The sequence below is a fragment of the Podarcis liolepis genome, assembly GCF_965112155.1.
Source record: "Podarcis liolepis genome assembly, chromosome: Z".
Taxonomy (NCBI): Eukaryota; Metazoa; Chordata; class Lepidosauria; order Squamata; family Lacertidae; genus Podarcis; species Podarcis liolepis.
Window position 1 is genome coordinate 34,141,975 of NC_139570.1, and position 18,279 is coordinate 34,160,253.

The window sequence follows — 18,279 nt, forward strand, 5'->3', positions numbered from 1 at the left end:
GGATGCTCCTGACCTGGAAATCCTACATAGCCTTGGTACATAAATAAGTGCTAACTATTGTGATGTAAAAATTAGCCCTAAGTGTTTTGATGCAAAAATAAGCCCAAAGTATATTCTCTGTTTGCTTCTTCTTCCTGCCCTCCTTGAACAGAAATCCAAATCAGCTGATAAGCAGCATCCCAGAACCCAAATGAAATCCTGCCAAAATGAAACTGAAAGTTGATTCCCCTGGGAGTCCGCAGAAGGAGCCCCCCCTCCCAGGGATGTGCATGTCCACCCACCAGTCAGCACTCCTCCCTTCCCCTCTCCCAATTCACCTCCTTCTGCAGGGTCCACCCCTATCTCATCACCAGGGCCACCCCTAAGAGTCAAGTTTGGGCCCTGAAATCTCAGGGTCTGGAATGCTCTTGATCTGACAACTCTGCTACTCTGAGCCCAATCCTTAAACATCCCAGCCCCTGAATCTTCTGATCTGGCCACAGCTGTTCAGCCTTGTAGAAACAGAAGCTTAAATCCTTGCTAATTTCTGAGCTGTTTTCCATGTGTTGGAAGCAAGCTGGCAAGGCCAAGTTGAAACCAAGCAGAACTCCAGGGCTGCCTGAAATTCCCCTTCTGATCAGAAATCCTGGTGGTTGTGTGTGTGCCAGAGTCATAGAATAATAGAATTGTAGAGTTGGAAGGGATCCGCAAAGGTCATTTGTCCCACCCCCTGAAAGCCAGGAATCAAGCTAAAGACTCCCTGACAGATGGCCATCACAATTCTGTTTCAAAACCTCCAATGAAGTTGACTACACCACAGAGTTCCGAGAGAGTCCATTCCACTGTTGAGTGGCTCTTACTGTCAAAGAGCGTTGTTCCTAGTGTTTAGTCCGAAACTCCTTTCTCGTTGTTTGAACCCATTGACTCAGGTCCTTCCCTCCCAGAGCAATGGAAAACAAGCTTGCTCCATCTTCCATGTGACAGCTTTTAAGATATCTTTATCACCTTTCAGCCTTCCCTTCTCCATGCTAAGCATCCCCAACTCCCTCAATGGTTCCTCATATATAAGGCTTGGCTTCCTGAACCATATCAGTCACCCTCCTCTGCACACATTCCAGCTTGTCAATCTCCATCTTAAACTGAGCTGCCCAGAACTGGACACTGGACTCCAACGGGGATCTCACCAAGGCAGAATAGAGAGTTACAATAACTTCCCTTGATTTGAAAACTCAACTGCTGTTGATGCAGCCTAGAACAGCATTAGCTTTTGGGGTAGCTGCTCCATGAGCTTGGAATGTGTTTAAGGAAGAGCTGGTCCACCACAGGGCATGACACTGGCCTGTAAAGCTTCAATCTGGTTTTTCAGGGTTTTCAAAGAGTCCCTGAAATAGGTAAAGAGCAGGACCCTTGTTGCTCATGGGCTCAACCCATTGCACCTGGAAAAGTTGTGACGAATCATAAAAGCACACAGGAATGTCCCATGCAGAATGGAGGTAGAGAATGTAGTAGCACAGGCAAGGGAGAGGCACTGCAGATCACAAGTCTGACATCTGTAGCAGGTGGTCTGCTAAACCAGCTCCCACTTGCTTGGGTCATGGGCAGTAAGCTCCCTTCTCCTCCTCCTCCTCCTCCTCCTCCTCCTCCTCCTCCTCCTCCTCAGCTTCAGCATTACCCTTGAAGAACACAACAGGGAGGAGGGTGGGATCAAAACTAGAATGAGTTGGTTCTGCTCATTAGCACCACCTACTGTCAGCTTCCATGCCTTCTGCCCAAGCAGTCCCAAGACACACCAGCCACTACTGTTGTCTACCCTAACTAGTGGCAGTTCTCGAGGATTTCAGACAGAGCTGTCTCTCCCGCCCCATCACCCCTATTTTGCATGCAAAGCAGGTGCTCTGCGACTGGAGTGTGGCCCTTAAAACCCCAGTAAGATTCCAGTCCTCATGGTTCTGAATAAAGGGCTGGAAGACAGGAAGCATAGTGAGATAGGAAACAGCCTTATTCTGAGTAAAACCATTGGATTTGTCTACACAGACTGGCAGCAGCTCACCAGGATTTCAGGCAGCAAGTCTTTACCAGCCCTCCCTGGAGATGCCAGAGATTGGAGTTGGGACCTTCTGGGTGCAAAGCATGTGCTTTACCATTGAGCTAGGGCATTTCCTGTCAAAAAAATAAAGTTAAGATTCTAGTCCTCATGATGCTAAATAAAAGGATGTGCAAAGCAGATGCTCCACCACTGAGCTATGACCTTTCCCCAGTTGGAGAGTTGAGCTGGGCCTCCCAGCGGGTGGATCACTCCCAGCTCTGCCTGCAGGTCAAAGCCAGCCAGAAACCTTCTGCAGCCCTTTCAAAACACGTAGCTGGGCCCTTGAGCCATTTTGTAGTGCTTGGGGTGGGTAGAAAGGGAAGCATCTTTTCTTGTCTGAGCGGGAAAGCAGTCTGCCCTGTGTCCTGCAAGCGACCAAAACGAAAACATCAGGGGAACCCCCAAAGCTCTGTCCCACCTCTCCAGCCTTTGTGGGAAGAGACTCCCACCCCACCTTGTCCAGATTCTGACATACTTGCAGCTCATCACAAAACAAGATGTCAACCCCCCACCCTGCTGCTGCTGCTGCTGCTGCTGCTGTTGCTGCCGCCGCCGCCGCCGATTGCTCTTGGCGTTGGTAACCTGTCAAGATGGCCTGCTCCTTCCAAGAACAACAAGGGGGAATGTTAAACAAACTGCTGTCTGACTCTCAAATTTCAGCTGGGACTGAATTCTCTCTCCCCCCCCCTTTCCCCTGTAGGCCATTGCATTGGGCTTGGGCTGTCTGTATTTATGATAGGTCTGAAAAAGTCTGAGCATTATCACCCCTTGCAATGCATACTGTATATGAATAAGGGTAGCCAACAGAGGGAGAAAAGTCATGGTTGAGAATAGCTTGCAACATCAGGAAGCAAATGTCAAGCTGCCCCAGAAATAATAAAATCCAATGCAGACTTCTAGCTAGAAAAGAACAACCTCTCTACTTGCATACATAGAGGCAAGGTTTTTTGAGTTATTTTGATCTACAGTGTGTGCTGTATAGATTTTCATTGATTTATTTATTACATTTACATCCCTACCTTTCCTGCAAGGAGTTCAAGGAGATTATGTGGGCTAGGCTAGGCTGAGAAAGAGGTTGGGTAACTGGCCTAAGGTCAAACCCAAATAACTTTATGGCTGAGTGGGAAATTGGAACTCCGGTCTCCCATGTCTTAGTCTGGCACTCTAACCAATTGATTAATTCAGAATGTTTTTATTTAATTCAGTTCTTTATTCAAAACGATGAGGAGTAGAACCTTACTTTATTTTTAGGGGAAGAGTCATAGTTAAGTGATAGGACATCATCATCATCATCATTTTATTATTTATACCCCACCCATCTAGCTGGGTTTACCCAGTCACACTGGGTGGCTCATAGCATATATCAAAACATACTAAAACATCAGACGTTAAAAACTTCCCTAAACAGGGCTGCCTTCAGATGTCTTCTAAAAGTCAGATAGTTGTTTATTTCCTTGACGCCTGGAGGGAGGTTGTTTCATCGCCCTCAGCTCCAGGGGAAACCACAGGGCCGTCCAGGCTCCATGCAATTGGAGAGGGCGCTTCGGAGCCAGACAGTAAAGAGCCCTGGTTAACTCTGCATTCCAGTGCGCCACCAGGGAATCAGCTGAAAGGCCATCAACATGGGATAAAACATCCTCTACTACCTTCCGGAAGCCATTTGGATCCATTAAATGGAGGGGGCGGACCATCCAAAACTGTCCCACCTCCCTGCGGCAGGGAAGGGTCGCGGAGAAGTCCAGTTGCGCCAGGAAGTGATCTGGCCATGGGACTTCTTTTGTTTCAGTTTTATTTAGCGTCAGATCACCAACATCCATAGAGGTGAACACCAGGTCTAAGATATGTCTGCGACTATGAGTTGGGCCAATCTTATTCAGGGACAGCCCCATGGAGGCCATGCTTTCCATGAAGTCCCAAGCGGCCCTTTGTAAGGTCATGTTGGCATGGATGTTAAAATCCCCTAGGACAACCAAACTACCGGTGGGTGTCTCCAGGAAAACAGCTCAGGCACGGAATTCTTGGTGCAATGGAAAGTCGGTACACCAATAGGAATCCTGTACTGCCCCTATTGCCCAGCTTCCAGAACATGCACTCAGAAAACTGGGTCATCCCAATAGGACGCCTGGTGCAGGTTAATGACTTCATAAAAATCACTGCAACCCCCCCTCCCCGCCCACATGACCTGGGTTGCTGTGCGTAAGAGAAACCTGGCGGACAAGCAGCGGCAAGGACAGGCCCATCTGCTTCATCCAACCAAGTCTCTATTACACATGCCGGGTCAAGTCCTCCATCCACGATCAAGTTGTGGATGGCAGTGGTCTTGTGAATCATTGACCTGGCATTGCACAGCAGCACCTTCAGGTCATGTGGGTCTCCCTTACTGATTCCAGTATCCTTCCAGTCAGGTAGGGATAGTCTTCAAACAGTGACTAGTCTTCAAATAGCACTAATGTCAGATATAACCCCAGGTCCAAAAGCCCAAGAAATAAACCCCAGGATCTATCAAGCTCCACTGAGAAGGCACCAGGATGGATCCTGACAAATTCTGTTATGGGTCTGCCCCCATAATTGCTATTTTTGATGCTGGCTCCAAGCATGAGCCCCAGCCAGAGGGCCCATCATCTTGAAACAAAACGTTGGCAATGCTGGTTACGCTGCTGGGCTGCAATTAAAGGCAGAGGAGAGAGCCAGTGGTGAAAAACTTGGCAGCCGGCTCTCCATCCCAGGCGGGCTTAAAGGTCAGGCCAGAGAGCCGCTCTGTATCTCCAAGACACCCCATGGAGTGGTGACGAAGGCAAGAGTATGCCTAGGAAGCTGACCTTAGGGACCCTGGAAAGGAGTGGGGGTTTTTATTATTATTATTCGCCCTGACACATCTTAACTTTCAATCTGACCCGCCGATGAAAGGGAACATAAAACACAATCAGGGCTGGTGGAATTAAGAGCAGAAACAGGCAGAGCGAAGGAGCCAACTTGCTGAAAGGCCTTGAGGAATAAGCCACAGGAAGGCAGAAAAGTGTTAACATTCCTCGGCAAAGGTCTGGCAAGAGGCAAGGCTCTTAGAGGACCTGGGCTGTAATAAACAACAGGCAAGGGGGGAGGATGGGGGGGACGGGACGGGTGGCTTCTCGACTTGTTCCGTGGCCTGAAAGGGCCCTGGAAGGCTTCCCAGACTTGGCCACAGCATCTCCCAACTTCTGCAACTCTCTCCAGTCTGTCTTTAAAAAAAGAAGAAGAGCCTGTTCGATCAGGCCACTAGCCAGCATCCTGTTCTCAAAGTGTACCATCCAGATGCCCTGAATAGGGGAAGACCACAAGCAGGACCTGAGTGCAAGAGCCCTCTCTCCTCCTGCAGTTTCCAGCAACCAGTATTCAGAAACGGCCTCAGCCAAGTATACCTGAAGGAGCGTCTCCACCCCCATCGTTCTGCCCGGACACTGAGGTCCAGCACAGAGGGCCTTCTGGCGGTTCCCTCATTGCGAGAAGCAATGCTACAGGGAACCAGGCAGAGGCCTTCTTGGTAGTGGCACTCACCCTGTGGAACGCCCTCCCATCAGATGTCAAGGAAATAAACAGCTATCTGACTTTTAGAAGACATCCGAAGGCATCCCTGTTTAGGGAGGTTTTTAATGTTTGATGTTTTATTGTACTTTGAATTGTGTTGGGAGCCACCCAGAGTGGCTGGGGAAACCCAGCCAGATGGGTGGGGTATAAATAAATAAATAAATTAATAATAATAATAATTATTATTATTATTATTATTATTATTATTATTATTATTATTATTAACATTCCTGCCTCTGATCCTTGAGGCAGAGCATGGCCACCATGGCTATTAGCCTTATCCCCCATGGATTTGTCTGGTCATCTTTTAAGGCCAGCTAGGTTGGTGGTGGTCAGTCATTGCCTCCTGCAGAAGTGAGTTCCACAGTTTAACAATGCACACTACACAAAGGACTTTGTTTGGGAAACTGCTAGGCAAGTCCACCTTTGAACACAATCTGAACAAAGACATCTTATGACCCAGACCATGTTGATTCAGACAGAACAAACCTGGTGGTGCATTTAGCCCCTAAAATTTCCCACTGTACCTGTATGCACCGTGATATTCTATCCTGCTAAAATGTTGCATAATACCAGTAGCAGCTGGCATTTCCCAGCAGAGTTGACTCTGCATCTCAGGAAACTGCAGGTCATGGGCAGGAAAGAGCCCTATTAAAGCCAAGTATTTCAGTACTTTCTGGGCAAATACGGCATGAAGGGAATCTTCTGTGGTTGGTTGGGGGGGGGATCTGCTCCTCTTTTGTTTCCAGCACAACTTTCACAAGCAGGTATAAATTTTGCTTAGGCTTATACTTTTTTTATTAGAAACCCGAAACGAGACCGCTCTACCGTTCTCATAGTCCATTAAGCCTCCCTACCTGAGCTTTGGGACACCTCATCATTCACTGCCACTCATTTCCAACTTCTGTAAGGACCTGGACAAAGATTTCTTAGTCTGGGAGGTTTATGCTGTATCTTTGCTTACTTGTTCTGCCAGTGGTAGCATTGTCCCCTCTTTTGTAGGACAGGCCAACACCACTGGCTTAAATGCCCCTTCCTCCCGCCACTGCCCCCCAAAATAATATTTTCTGCATTTTTCACCTCTTCTGCTCCAGGCTCCTTCATTGGTCAGGGATATCACAGTACAGTGGTTCCCTTGGGTTACGTACGCTTCAGGTTACATACGCTTCAGGTTACAGGCTCCGCTAACCAGAAATATTACCTCGGGTTAAGAACTTTGCTTCAGGATGAGAACAGAAATCGTGCGCCGGCAGCGTGGCGACAGCAGGAGGCCCCATTAGATAAAATGGGGCTTCAGGTTAAGAACAGTTTCAGATTAAGAACGGACCTCCGGAACAAATTAAGTACGTAACCTGAGGTACCACTGTATTATGGATTTCGGAGAGACCCCAAGGATCATTTAGTCCACCCCTTACAGAAATCACAGCTGAAGAATTCCTGACAGGTGGCTGCCCAACCTCTCTTGAAAAACCTCCAAGGAAGGAGAGTCTACCACCTTCCGATGGAGTCCGTTCCGCTGTTGAACAGCTCTCACCATCAAAAAGTTCTTCCTAATGTTTAGTCAGAACCTCCTTTCTTGTCATTTAAATCCACTGGTTTGTGTTCTACGCTCCAGAGCAGCAGAAAACAAGCTTGCTCCATTTTCCAGATCACAGCCCTTCAGATATTTGAAGATGGTTATCATATCTCCTCTGTCTCCTCTTTTCAAGGCTAAACATACCCAACTCCTTCAACCGTTCCTCATAAGGCTTGGTTTCCAGACCTTTGATCATCTCTGTTGCATTCCTCTGCACACATTCCAGCTTGTTTATATCCTTCTTAAATGGTGGTGTCCAGAACTAGACACACAGGACTTCTGGTGGGGTCTGAACAAGGCTGAATAGAGATCAATCAGTTCCACTTCAGACACAAAATGAAGAGATACAAGAAATATAGGGGAACCTTTTAAAGTTACATTGTACAATCAGAAAGGATTTGGTAAGATCAGGGCAGTTCAGGGCAAAATATGGTGTTGCCAAGTACCAGGGATGGTAAACTTTTAAGGTCCTGTGGAAGAATGTGCTCCCCGCAGCCCTCTTCATGTAGCCCTTAGGACTTTCCCCAACGTCACATACCCTCTTGAGCCAGGCCACTCCTCCTTGATGTCTCCTTGAACTCTGACAATGACTCTCGCTCACCTGGATGAAGAATAGAGATGGGGTGTTTGTGTGCGTGTGCAGAAACCAACCAACTGGACAACAACAACATTTACATATATTTCTCTGCCCAGTTTCACCTCTGGCTCCACACATTGCTGGCAGGTGGCACCCAGGTATGTTAGCTGGACCTGTGCATTTTAAAGGAGAGCACCTCTTTCTGAAATTTCATACCTGATATTGATTTTTTAAAAAAAAATCTTTAGAGCATTTGCACCCTGCTCTCCAGCCGAAAAGGCACCTGGAGGAACACATTGAAATTACAAGGAGACAGCCTACACCCACAGGATTACAATCAGAAAGACATCACACACAAGGAAAAAGGGAGAGATGGAAGCAACCCCAGGCACCAATTGTTAAGTAGTAGTTCTGGCATGCTCCGGTTTTCAGACGAGGCCCTACTCTGGGTCCCTTGACCCCAGTTGAGGTCGCTCTGTTGTTTTTAGTGAGGTGTGTTTGAAGAAGTAGCTGTTTTCAAAGGCTTCTGGTCCATTTCTGACAGTGTTTTGAATTTCAATGACTGCTTTTAGACATTATTACTGCATTCGGCCTTTGTTAACATTTTGATTTTGCGATTGCCATTCAGAATGGGGAATGTGACATGTTTTTAAATATTGCCTGAAGTTTCTGATTTGTTAGTAGCCTTGAATATGTGTTTTAAATTATCATACCATCCTCTAGGGGATCAGTAGTGAGCTCTCCCTTTTTTGCTAATGGAAAGCAAGTGGTATTAATCTTAGAATCATAGAATTGCAGATTTTGAAGGGATCTTGGGGATCATGTAGTCAAACCCCCTGCAGTACAGGAATCTTTTATGCAACGTGGGGCACGAACTCACAACCCTGAGAGGCTTATGCTCTACCAACTGAGCTATCCCAGTTCAGAAACAAAAACACAACAAGCTGTTTTATTCTGAGTTAGACCCTTGGCCCATCTTAGTATTGACAGGGCTGATAATGTCCCCTTCCCAAAACCCTGAAGAACCTCTGCCAGTCAGTGTAGACAGTACTAAGCTGAATGGGCCAAGAATCTGACTCAATATATGACAGCATATTTATTAGGACTATAGCTCAGTGGCATAAATAAATAACACACCTTCCTTGGCTTCTAATTATAGGTTGTGTGAAGACAAGCCTTCCTTTTTTCTGCCCGGAACCTCCTGACAGTCATTGGGTGACCCAAGTTCTAGCATTATTGAAAGGGTGTGTGGGGATTTCCTACATAGCAGAGCAGCCTGGATGATTCTAAATAGGAATCAAGTTTTGCAATCTAATCACTCAAGTCTGCTGTACAGGAAAAAAGTTTGAGGTTTTTTATGAACCAGGATGAAATGCTGTGAATGCATCTATTGCCCTCTGCTGGACAAACATTAGAATTGCCAGATCATATTTATTTTGCCTCTGTGGGATCTGTTGTTATTTGGGGGTGGGAGTTTCTACTCAGCACTTAAAAGCCCTGCATGGCTGAAATGTGTCTTTGAACTCTGACAGTGCCTATGGGTCGGGGACAGAGAGGGATTTGCTTCCCTTTTTTGCAGAACTCTTTTTTAATTAAAGTTTTCCATAACATAGTATGATAATAGAAAACCAATGAAAATGTTAAAAAGCAGATTTAGGCGACACGGGTGGCGCTGTAGTCTAAACCAGTGTTTCCCAAACGTTTTTGGGCAACGGCACACCTGTTAGCCGGAAAAAAATCTCGCGGCACACCACCATTAAAGCCCCGCCCCGTGACGTCAGCGCGCAGCGTCACGCCGGGAGGGACGCACAAAAGCGAAAGTTTTTTCCCTCCCCCTTGCCGGGGTGGGAGGAGGCAGCAGAGCGAGGGCAGCTGAGGCGGCGGCGGCGATAGCGGGCGGAGGAGGGGGCGGCGGCGGGAGTTGCTGCTGCTGTTGTTGCTGCTGCTGCCCGGACATGCCGGCCTCCTCCTCCTCCGCTGTCTCGCGCTCCTCCCTTTTGCGCGCGCTGCCCCGCCGCTCGGCACCACCACCGCGGAGCCGCCCCCGGCTCGACGCGGATCCTCGCCGCCGCCGCCGCCTCTCACCGCCCGACTCGCCCGCCTTCCTCCCACGGCACACCAGCCGGTGTCTCACGGCACACTAGTGTGCCGCGGAACACCGGTTGGGAAACACTGGTCTAAACCACAGAGCCTAGGGCTTGCCAATCAGAAGGTTGGCAGTTCAAATGCCCACTATGGGGTGAGCTCCCTTTGCTCGGTCCCTGCTCCTGCCAACCTAGCAGTTTGAAAGCACGTCAAAGTGCAAGTAGATAAATAGGTACCACTCCAGTGGGAAGGTAAACAGTGTTTCTGTGCACTGTTCTGGTTCGCCAGAAGCGGCTTAGTCATGCTGGCCACATGACCCGGAAGCTGTATGCCGGCTCCCTCGACCAGTAAAGCGAGATGAGCGCCACAACCACAACCTAACGGTCAGGGGTCCCTTTACCTTTTATTGACATGGTCTCATGGGAAAAACTGTGGCAAGTGGATATGAAATTTACAGCCTGTTTTATTTTAAAGGAAAATGTTAGGAAAATGATATTAACGCCAAATAAATTGGCAAATATGTGCAATCCTGTGTCAAATAAATGCTGGAAGTGTAAACATAATGAAGGGACGTTTTTTCATATGATGTGGACATACGAAAAAATACATCTAAAAAAATATGAAAAAGCTAAAGGCTTTTGGGAAATGATACCTAATGAAATGGAAAATATATTTAAACTAGTTTTTCACCCTTCAGTTACCTCTCTCAGCAGCCTCCCATGCAAAGTATCAAAAATAAAAAAATAAAATAAAATAATGCAAAGAGCATGAGGCTTGCTTCCGAGTAACCCACGTGGCGAATTAACACTCGACAATAACAACGAAGAGGAAGAAGGAGGCGGAGGGAGAAAGTCAAACCCACGTGATACTCTCTCCGCCGCTTCCCACTGGCTCTGCGCTCCGCCAATCATTTGCCCTTGCCCTTGCTCCTGCCCGGCACCACGATGGCGCCCGCGGAGCCGGAAATTTAACTTCCCTGCTTTTTCAGGAACCGGAAGTGCCGGCTCTGAGGCAAACTGGGCAGCGGGGAAGCAGCGGGGTCCTGCTCCTCCCGGGCCCCGTTCCTCGTCCTCCGGCGGCGGCGATGAAGCTCCTTCCCCCGCGCCGGGCGGGGAGGCGTTTCGTGCTGGGCGCCACCGTGCTGCTGTGGCAGCTGAGCGCGACCGCCCAGGCGGTGGAGCCCATCAGCCTGGGCTTAGCCATAGCCGGCGCCGCCGCCTCCGCCCTCACAGGAATCATCTCCTACCCGAAGCTCTACTGCTACTTCGCCCACTGCTGCCTCCACAAGCCTGGCGCCCGCAGCGGGACAGGTGAGCTAGTGGGAGGGGGCGGGGGGAGCATTTCGCGTTCGGGTTCTGTGACGTCAGAGTGCGGCAGCCCAGGTGGGGTGAGCTCTGCTCAGAGGTGAGTGGTGTGCATGCTCTGACATCAGAGTAGGAAGGTGGAAACCAGACACTCCCACTGGTGTCAGGGAAGGGATGGGGAGTGGCAGTGCAGGGTCCGCCTAAGTGTTTCTGTGGATCTAGAGGTGACTGCTGTGATATCACAGGAAGAAGATGAAAGGAAAGTGTGTGCAGTTGTCAGGGAAGGAGAACCTTTGGCCCATACAGCTCGGTATTGCTCACACCAACAGGCAGCATCTCTCTCCAGGATTTTGGACAGGGATCTTTCCCAGCCTACCTGGAGATGTCATTGAGGATTGAACCTTGGACCTTCTGCATAAGCATTGCCTGCTTTATTACTAAGCTGTGGGTATCCTTCTCCCTCCTTTTTTATTTGCTGTTTGTTAGGCACTTTGACCACGGAACCCCTGCCCCCACTAACGACTGGATATGAAGGTTGAAAGAGCCAAGAAATTGTGACTCTGCTCATAAATCAAGAAACTGAGCCTTTCTCGGGGAATTTTAAGGGGTTTGGGCTAGATAACCCTTAGGGTCATTTCCAGCACTAAAATTCTATTATTCTTCTTACTTTGTGGCTCACTGGAGTAGTGCTTTTTCATACAGGTTGGGTTCCCCACACTAGTCTTTGCCAGGCAAAAAATTATATGCTTGAACAGAAGGACTTCAGATTTCCAAAATGCTCTTTTAATCAGTTACTCCTTTTATTCCCCCCAGTGCTTCAAGAGGGTTTGGATGACCGACTCTTTGGGCAGCATCTGGCGAAGAAGGTGATTGTGAAATCGCTTACTGGATTTTTGAATAATCCAAACCCGAAGAAGCCTCTGGCACTCTCCTTACATGGCTGGACTGGGACTGGAAAAAACTTTGCTAGTAGGATAATCGTGGAGAGCCTTTTTGAAGGAGGCCTCAACAGCAAATTTGTACATCAGTTTGTATCCACTCTGCATTTTCCTCATCAGCAGAACATTTCCCAGTACAAGGTAAAAAGACCGATTGCATCTTAAGACTAGATCTAACTATTTCCTTACAGCTGTGGTTCTGGGGAAGGGCTGCAACATGCCCTTAAACCCTGAAAGTGACTCCTGCTGGCCTAGATGGAGAACAGAGAGGGGAGCAGGAACTAGGAACTAGCCTACCCTACAAAAGTACAATGTACATTAATTGCTCGCTCTTGCTTCTGGCCCTTGCCTATCACTAGCATGAGGCCCTCAGGAGGTTGTCTGGAAGGTTATGTGTCTCTTTGTCTGAAAAAAGTTTCCCACTGAGCTGAAGTGTTCCTACTTTTGAGTGACAGAAGGGAGGGAAGGTGGGTGGGGACTTCGCCAGAACCACCATTGCCCCGCTCCAAGCCTACACCCCCTGAAGCAACCCCCTGCTATCTTTAGAGCCCTCCCCACAAGCTGAGAAGGCAGGTTTAGCAATACTGTCAATAAATAGAACATGTTCTTTTGAAATAACAAGGACCAGTTGCAGATGTGGATCCGGGGCAATGTGAGCAGCTGCCCAAGATCCGTCTTCATTTTTGACGAGATGGACAAGATGCACGCTGGCCTCATCGACTCCATCAAGCCTTTCCTGGACTACTACGAGGAGCTGGACGGTGTGTCTTACCGGAAAGCTATCTTCATCTTCCTCAGGTTAGGAACAAGCCTAGATGTGAAGCTGCAAAAGTACTTCTAAATTTAGGAGCTGGCACTAAAAGCTCTCGTCTCCATCTTTGGAATATGTCCTGAAGAAAGATTTCATTACCATAGCCTAAGGCTTTAAATTATTGATCATCTGGTGGCAGGGAATTTTCTTCTTCCAGCGTAGCTTCTTGCTCTACTATCATTAATTTACTAATTGCTTTCTAAATGGCCATTTCAAGACAATTTACACAGTAGGTAATCAAAAAGAGTTAAAAGACAGAAAAGCACCTAATACATTTAAAACAAATCAAAAAACTTTAAGCACTGGGCACTCATAGTAAAGATCCATTTATCCAGGTGGGAAAGTTTGTCAGAACAAATATGTCTTCAATTGTTTTCAGAAAGTGCAGATGGTGGGCACCTGCCATATCTGCAAAACTGGGGCAGCCACACAGATGGCCCTGCTCCAAGTTATTACAGAATGGGTTTCTGAGATCTCTGGAACTTGCAGGAGACACTTCACCACAGGGATCTACAGGGCATGTAAGGGATAAAGTCTTCTCTCAAGTAACCTTGAGTGGTGGCCACCAATCTATATAGCTTTAAAAGAGAATTAGACAGCTTTATGGATGACCATTGTCCTGATCCAGCAGGCTGCTGTTAGTTAACATGGTCCTAAACTGTATAGGGATTTACATATCAGTACAGTCATAACTCGTGTTGCGTTTGCTTCATGATACGTTTTTTCAGGTTGCGTCCCGTGGTGACACAGAAGTACCGAAAAGGGTTACTTTCGGGTTTCGCCACTCGCACATGCGCAGACGTGCAAAATGACGTCATGCGCAGACACAGGTTGCGTTCTGCTCATGTTGCGAATGGGACTCTGGAACGGATCCCATTCGCAACCAGAGGTACCACTGTACTAGTATCTTGAACGTGGGGTCATAGCAAACTGGCAACCGGTAGAAATTTTGCAAGGTTTTAAAAGCTGGCACTTGTTGAAAAACACTTTCCTTTCTCCTTCAGTAATGCAGGGGCTGAAAAGATCACCGAGGTGGCGCTGGACTTCTGGAGGAGGGGAAAGAGGAGGGAGGACCTGAGCTTACGGGACCTGGACCTGACCTTGTCTGTTTTCAATAACAAAAACAGTGAGTAATCAGGGATATTAAACCTCCAGTCCTTTTTTATTGATTGAAATACTTATAAACCATACTTTTGTGAAAAATAAGGTGGTGCTGTGTATATGCCATGTTACCTTGTGTGAATTAGCAGCATACAAATAAGATAAATCAATGCTGCCTAACACAGGGGTGGGAATCTGTAGGCCTGGGGACCAAATGAGGCTCTCAGGCCCCGTCTGGGTTTTCAGAAGTCTTCCCAAGCTCACTTCCCCCCACCCAGCTTAACCCTGTGGCCAGCTTGAGCTACTTTTGGCTGCCTGGAATCTTTCCTTGAAAAGTGACTCTTACTTACCTTGATGAAAAACAGTGCTTTTTTCTGGGGGTACTCAAGAGTATGCAGTACCAGCACATTGGGGTGTGCGAACCTGGCTTTTGTTTGGTGAAACTAGCATGTACGAAAGTTAAGAGTCCCATCCATTGTTCCTCCACTGGCTCTGCCTACTTTTACCTCTGGTCTTACCCTCCACTGGCATGTGGCCCCTGGAAGGTTGCCCAAGTGGGAATGTGCCCCCCCCCGACTAAAAAAGTCTCCATGGAGCACATGAAGAACATCCCAGCTCAGCAAGTAGTGCAAATGAAACCTCTAGTGACACAAAATCGTTATTGTTTGGCTTTTTACCAAACCGTTTGTGGTCCAGCACATAGCTAAAACTATGGAACTTGCAGAAAGCAGTGATGGCCACCAACATAGATGGCTTTAAGAGGGCATTAAACAAATTCACAGAGAAGAGGGCTAGCCTACTTGCTACATATGTTCTGCCTCCACGACTGAAGGCAGAAAATGCCTCTGAATAGCACTTGCTGGAAACCACAGGAGGGGAGAGGGCTCCTCTTGTGCTTGGGTACTGCTTGAGGGTTTTATGTTGGGGCATCTGGTTGGCCACTGTGAGAACAGGATGCTGGACTAAGTGGCCCATGGGCCTGATTATGATTATGTTATGATTTTGGCCATAATTTCCTATACTATGTGTTTAGTCCCTCACCAAGCTTAAATTATTGTATTTGGGGCATGGAGTGTACTGTATTCGGCTTTATTTTATTGTATTTATACCTTAAGCAATTCTGGACAAAATGATTAAATCAAAAAGAAAATTAATATATGAAAGAAAGAAAGAAAAATATTTCCCCACCCCATACCAAACAAGATCTCTACCTTCCTTTGCAGGTGGCTTTTGGCACAGCAGCCTAATCGACAAACACCTCATCGATTATTTTGTACCCTTCCTGCCTCTGGAGTACAAGCATGTGAAAATGTGCATTCGGGTCGAGCTTGAATCCCGCGGCTACGAGGTGGATGAGGACATTGTGACCCAGGTAGCTGACGAGATGACTTACTTCCCAAAAGAAGAGCGGATCTACTCTGATAAGGGATGCAAGACTGTTTGTACAAAGCTGGATTTCTACCTGTAATGCATATATTTATAATTACCTGATTTTCGAAGAAAATGAACCCAATCACAGAACTTTGAGAAACTGAATCTTTTCTTTTTAAAAAAAAGATTTTAAATTATGTAAAGAGAGGAGACAACTCAATAGTTTCTCAGAGTGGAAGGAATGACGAACCTGATCCTACAAATTACTCAGTCCTGTGGCCTTGTGTTGTGGTTTGGTCCACTCCAGAGCATCTTTTACTGATGCCTGTCCTGTGAAAACCACCTGATTTTTTCCACATTTGCTTTATGGACCAGTATTCTAGAGAGTGACTATGTCTGTGACTGAGTTCTAATGAGATCTCTGATGTTGGAACCACCTCCCAATCTTCTTAAAAATTATGACTTCTCCCAAGGAATGAAGGAATGTTCTTGAGGCAGCTTAGGAAAAGACGTGTAGTTTTCCATGAGCACCAACTCTTTCTTAAATAGTTTCAGTAGTAGCAGCAGAGAGAGCTATGTAACATGGTATTTTCAAACTGTTTGCAGGGGTGGCTTTCTGTTCTTTGAAAGTGTTTGGGGGGTGGGGCAGTTCATCAACAAATTGGCCAGTATGGGTGGAAAAACCTCAATGAGGGAATACTTGTGGGGGTCAGACTGGCTTCCATCTTGGCCCCCATCTCCATTCAGCAGCAGAGTATTTGCACCCTTATACATGTGAGGAGTGTAACAAACTTACCCACTGCCCTGTCAGCAGATGTGGCCCTCTAGGCCACTCCCAGAATCCTTTGCAATGTGCAAGGTGTGACACAGAAGATTCCCTGACCCTCAAAACCTTAAAAACCACTGTCTTAAATCTCAGAATGCAGGGGGTTGTGAGAGATTTTTATATTCAGACTAATTTATGTGTAAACAAATAAATTCAGAAAGGCTTTTTGAAAACAGCACTCTCCATCAAAAGGAGTATGTAGTAGTCACTGGTGGCACTAACAAGGAGAGTTTTTTTACCTGCCTTAATTCCCACTTCTCTTGGCACCACTGAGGCAAAAACAGGCAGGGGTTTCCAGGATGGTTTAAAGTACAGGTGGGACAACTTCCACTCCTGCTGTTTTGTGGGTTGTGACAGCTTTCCAGGGGCTGATTTCAAGTGGTGGGGAAACCATGTTGGATTTTCATCCCAATAAAGCCATCTTGTGCTGGAGAAGAGCAGTTGATAAATCAAAGCTCACGTAGGGCAGAAGGAAAACAGCTTTGCCCGATCTTCCTGAACACAACTTCCAAGTTCTCAGCACTATCCTCTGAAAGCTCTCTCGGTGTATCTTCTTACTTTTCCAGCTTAGCTTCGAGAAAAGCCAGTGAATCTAATGTTAAAAAGGCACTTGTCAAAGGGCGAGAGTGAATCTTACGAAGAGCACAAGTGCTGCTGTTGGATTATGCAGTTTTGTGTCAAGAGGTCCTCATTTCAACACTTGGCAGCATCTAGCTCACACGCAGTCAGCCTGTGGCCTAATTTCACATTGGTGGCAGGAAGGAGTGTGGAAGAGAGAAAAATATAGAGGTTGCCACACACACTTTTGAGTTTCGCTGTTGGCACACATCCCAAGAGGAGGAATCTGTTTGATATAGCAGAGTTAACAGCTGCCCTTAACTGGGCATTTTTGTGTCAAGTCTGGGCATTTGTGAAGAAATGCTTCTTCATGGCTCACTTTCGCACGTAACTCACCAAACCATGGACAGGGACAGTTTTCACTATGGCTTGGCAGGACAAACCCAGGGGTAACAGCTGTCAACAGTGATGGCTGCACAGCAACTGCTACAATGTAGAAACAAGATTGAGTAGCAGGGCAGTATCACTGTAACATACTTTGCCAGCCGAGAAGTTCAAATTATTGTTTTAAGCAACCATAAGTACAAAAAACCCACACACATTTTGATGTGTCAACTGAGGCATTGGATTAAGCCTACATAAAGTCAGTTGCACTTTGGTCCTCTTGAAATCAAGCTTAGATTAGTTAAGAAAGTCCCCTGTCCCTTCCTTCTACCCAAATCCACTCCCATTTTTTCAAAAGCATCTGTAGGAGTGAAGAACTGAACAAAGTGTGTTTGCAGGGTGGGGAGATTGTGAAACTTCCTTGCTGTGAACAACATATGAAAGAGTTTGTCACAACCAACTTCTTCACACTGATTTTAAGTGCAACACAACACTTAGGCATCAGGCAGGCATATTCTGTGGTGGGAGGAGGCCCTGTTGAACTCAGGGGGACTTGCTTCTAAGTGCACACAGAGGATTGTGCTCTTATTGGTCTGCCTCAAACCCAGAACCAGCCAAAAGACATGGAGCAAATTGAACTAGGTGCTGTTGGGAGAAGACTGCAGCTTTGTGATTTTTTGATTTAGAACTACCCGATTATGCCCTCCTGCAACTGATTTTTTAAATAAAATTGTAAAATAATTGGTCAAATGTCTCTTTGTTCTGCATCTATTGAGTTAAAACAGGGGCAAACCATGGACCACTTTCCCGGGGGGGGGGGCGGTTTGTAAACTGCTGCTGGTGGGTGAGAAAGTTAATGTAAATGACACTAATTGTACAGTAGGATACTTTTACAGTCAACACCCCCTTCCCTGCCATGCAAATAAGTGAAAGGCATTGCCAGCATAATTTGACCAGATATGGCTGCATTCTCTCCTCATTGTTGGAGGCAAATTTTGCCTCTGAATGCCAGTTGCTGGGTATTACAGATGGGGGGGGGGCTGCTGTTGGGGTCATCTGATTGGTCACAGGATCCTGGTCTTTCAATGAAGTTGCTCATCGCCCTAGAAACTGGCTTTT

General features: G+C 47.0%; 1 protein-coding gene across 1 annotated transcript; it reads left to right on the forward strand.

The window, feature by feature from the left end:
* Positions 1 to 10,797: 10,797 nt before the first annotated feature.
* On the forward strand, positions 10,798 to 17,910 carry LOC310698271 (torsin-1A-like). Its single transcript, XM_083485313.1, has 5 exons — positions 10,798 to 11,177; positions 11,985 to 12,250; positions 12,732 to 12,907; positions 13,925 to 14,046; positions 15,245 to 17,910. Exons 1-5 carry the CDS (start codon positions 10,952 to 10,954, stop codon positions 15,487 to 15,489), a joined length of 1,035 nt encoding a protein of 344 aa, XP_083341439.1. The 5' UTR covers positions 10,798 to 10,951; the 3' UTR covers positions 15,490 to 17,910.
* The last annotated feature ends 369 nt before the right edge of the window (positions 17,911 to 18,279 follow it).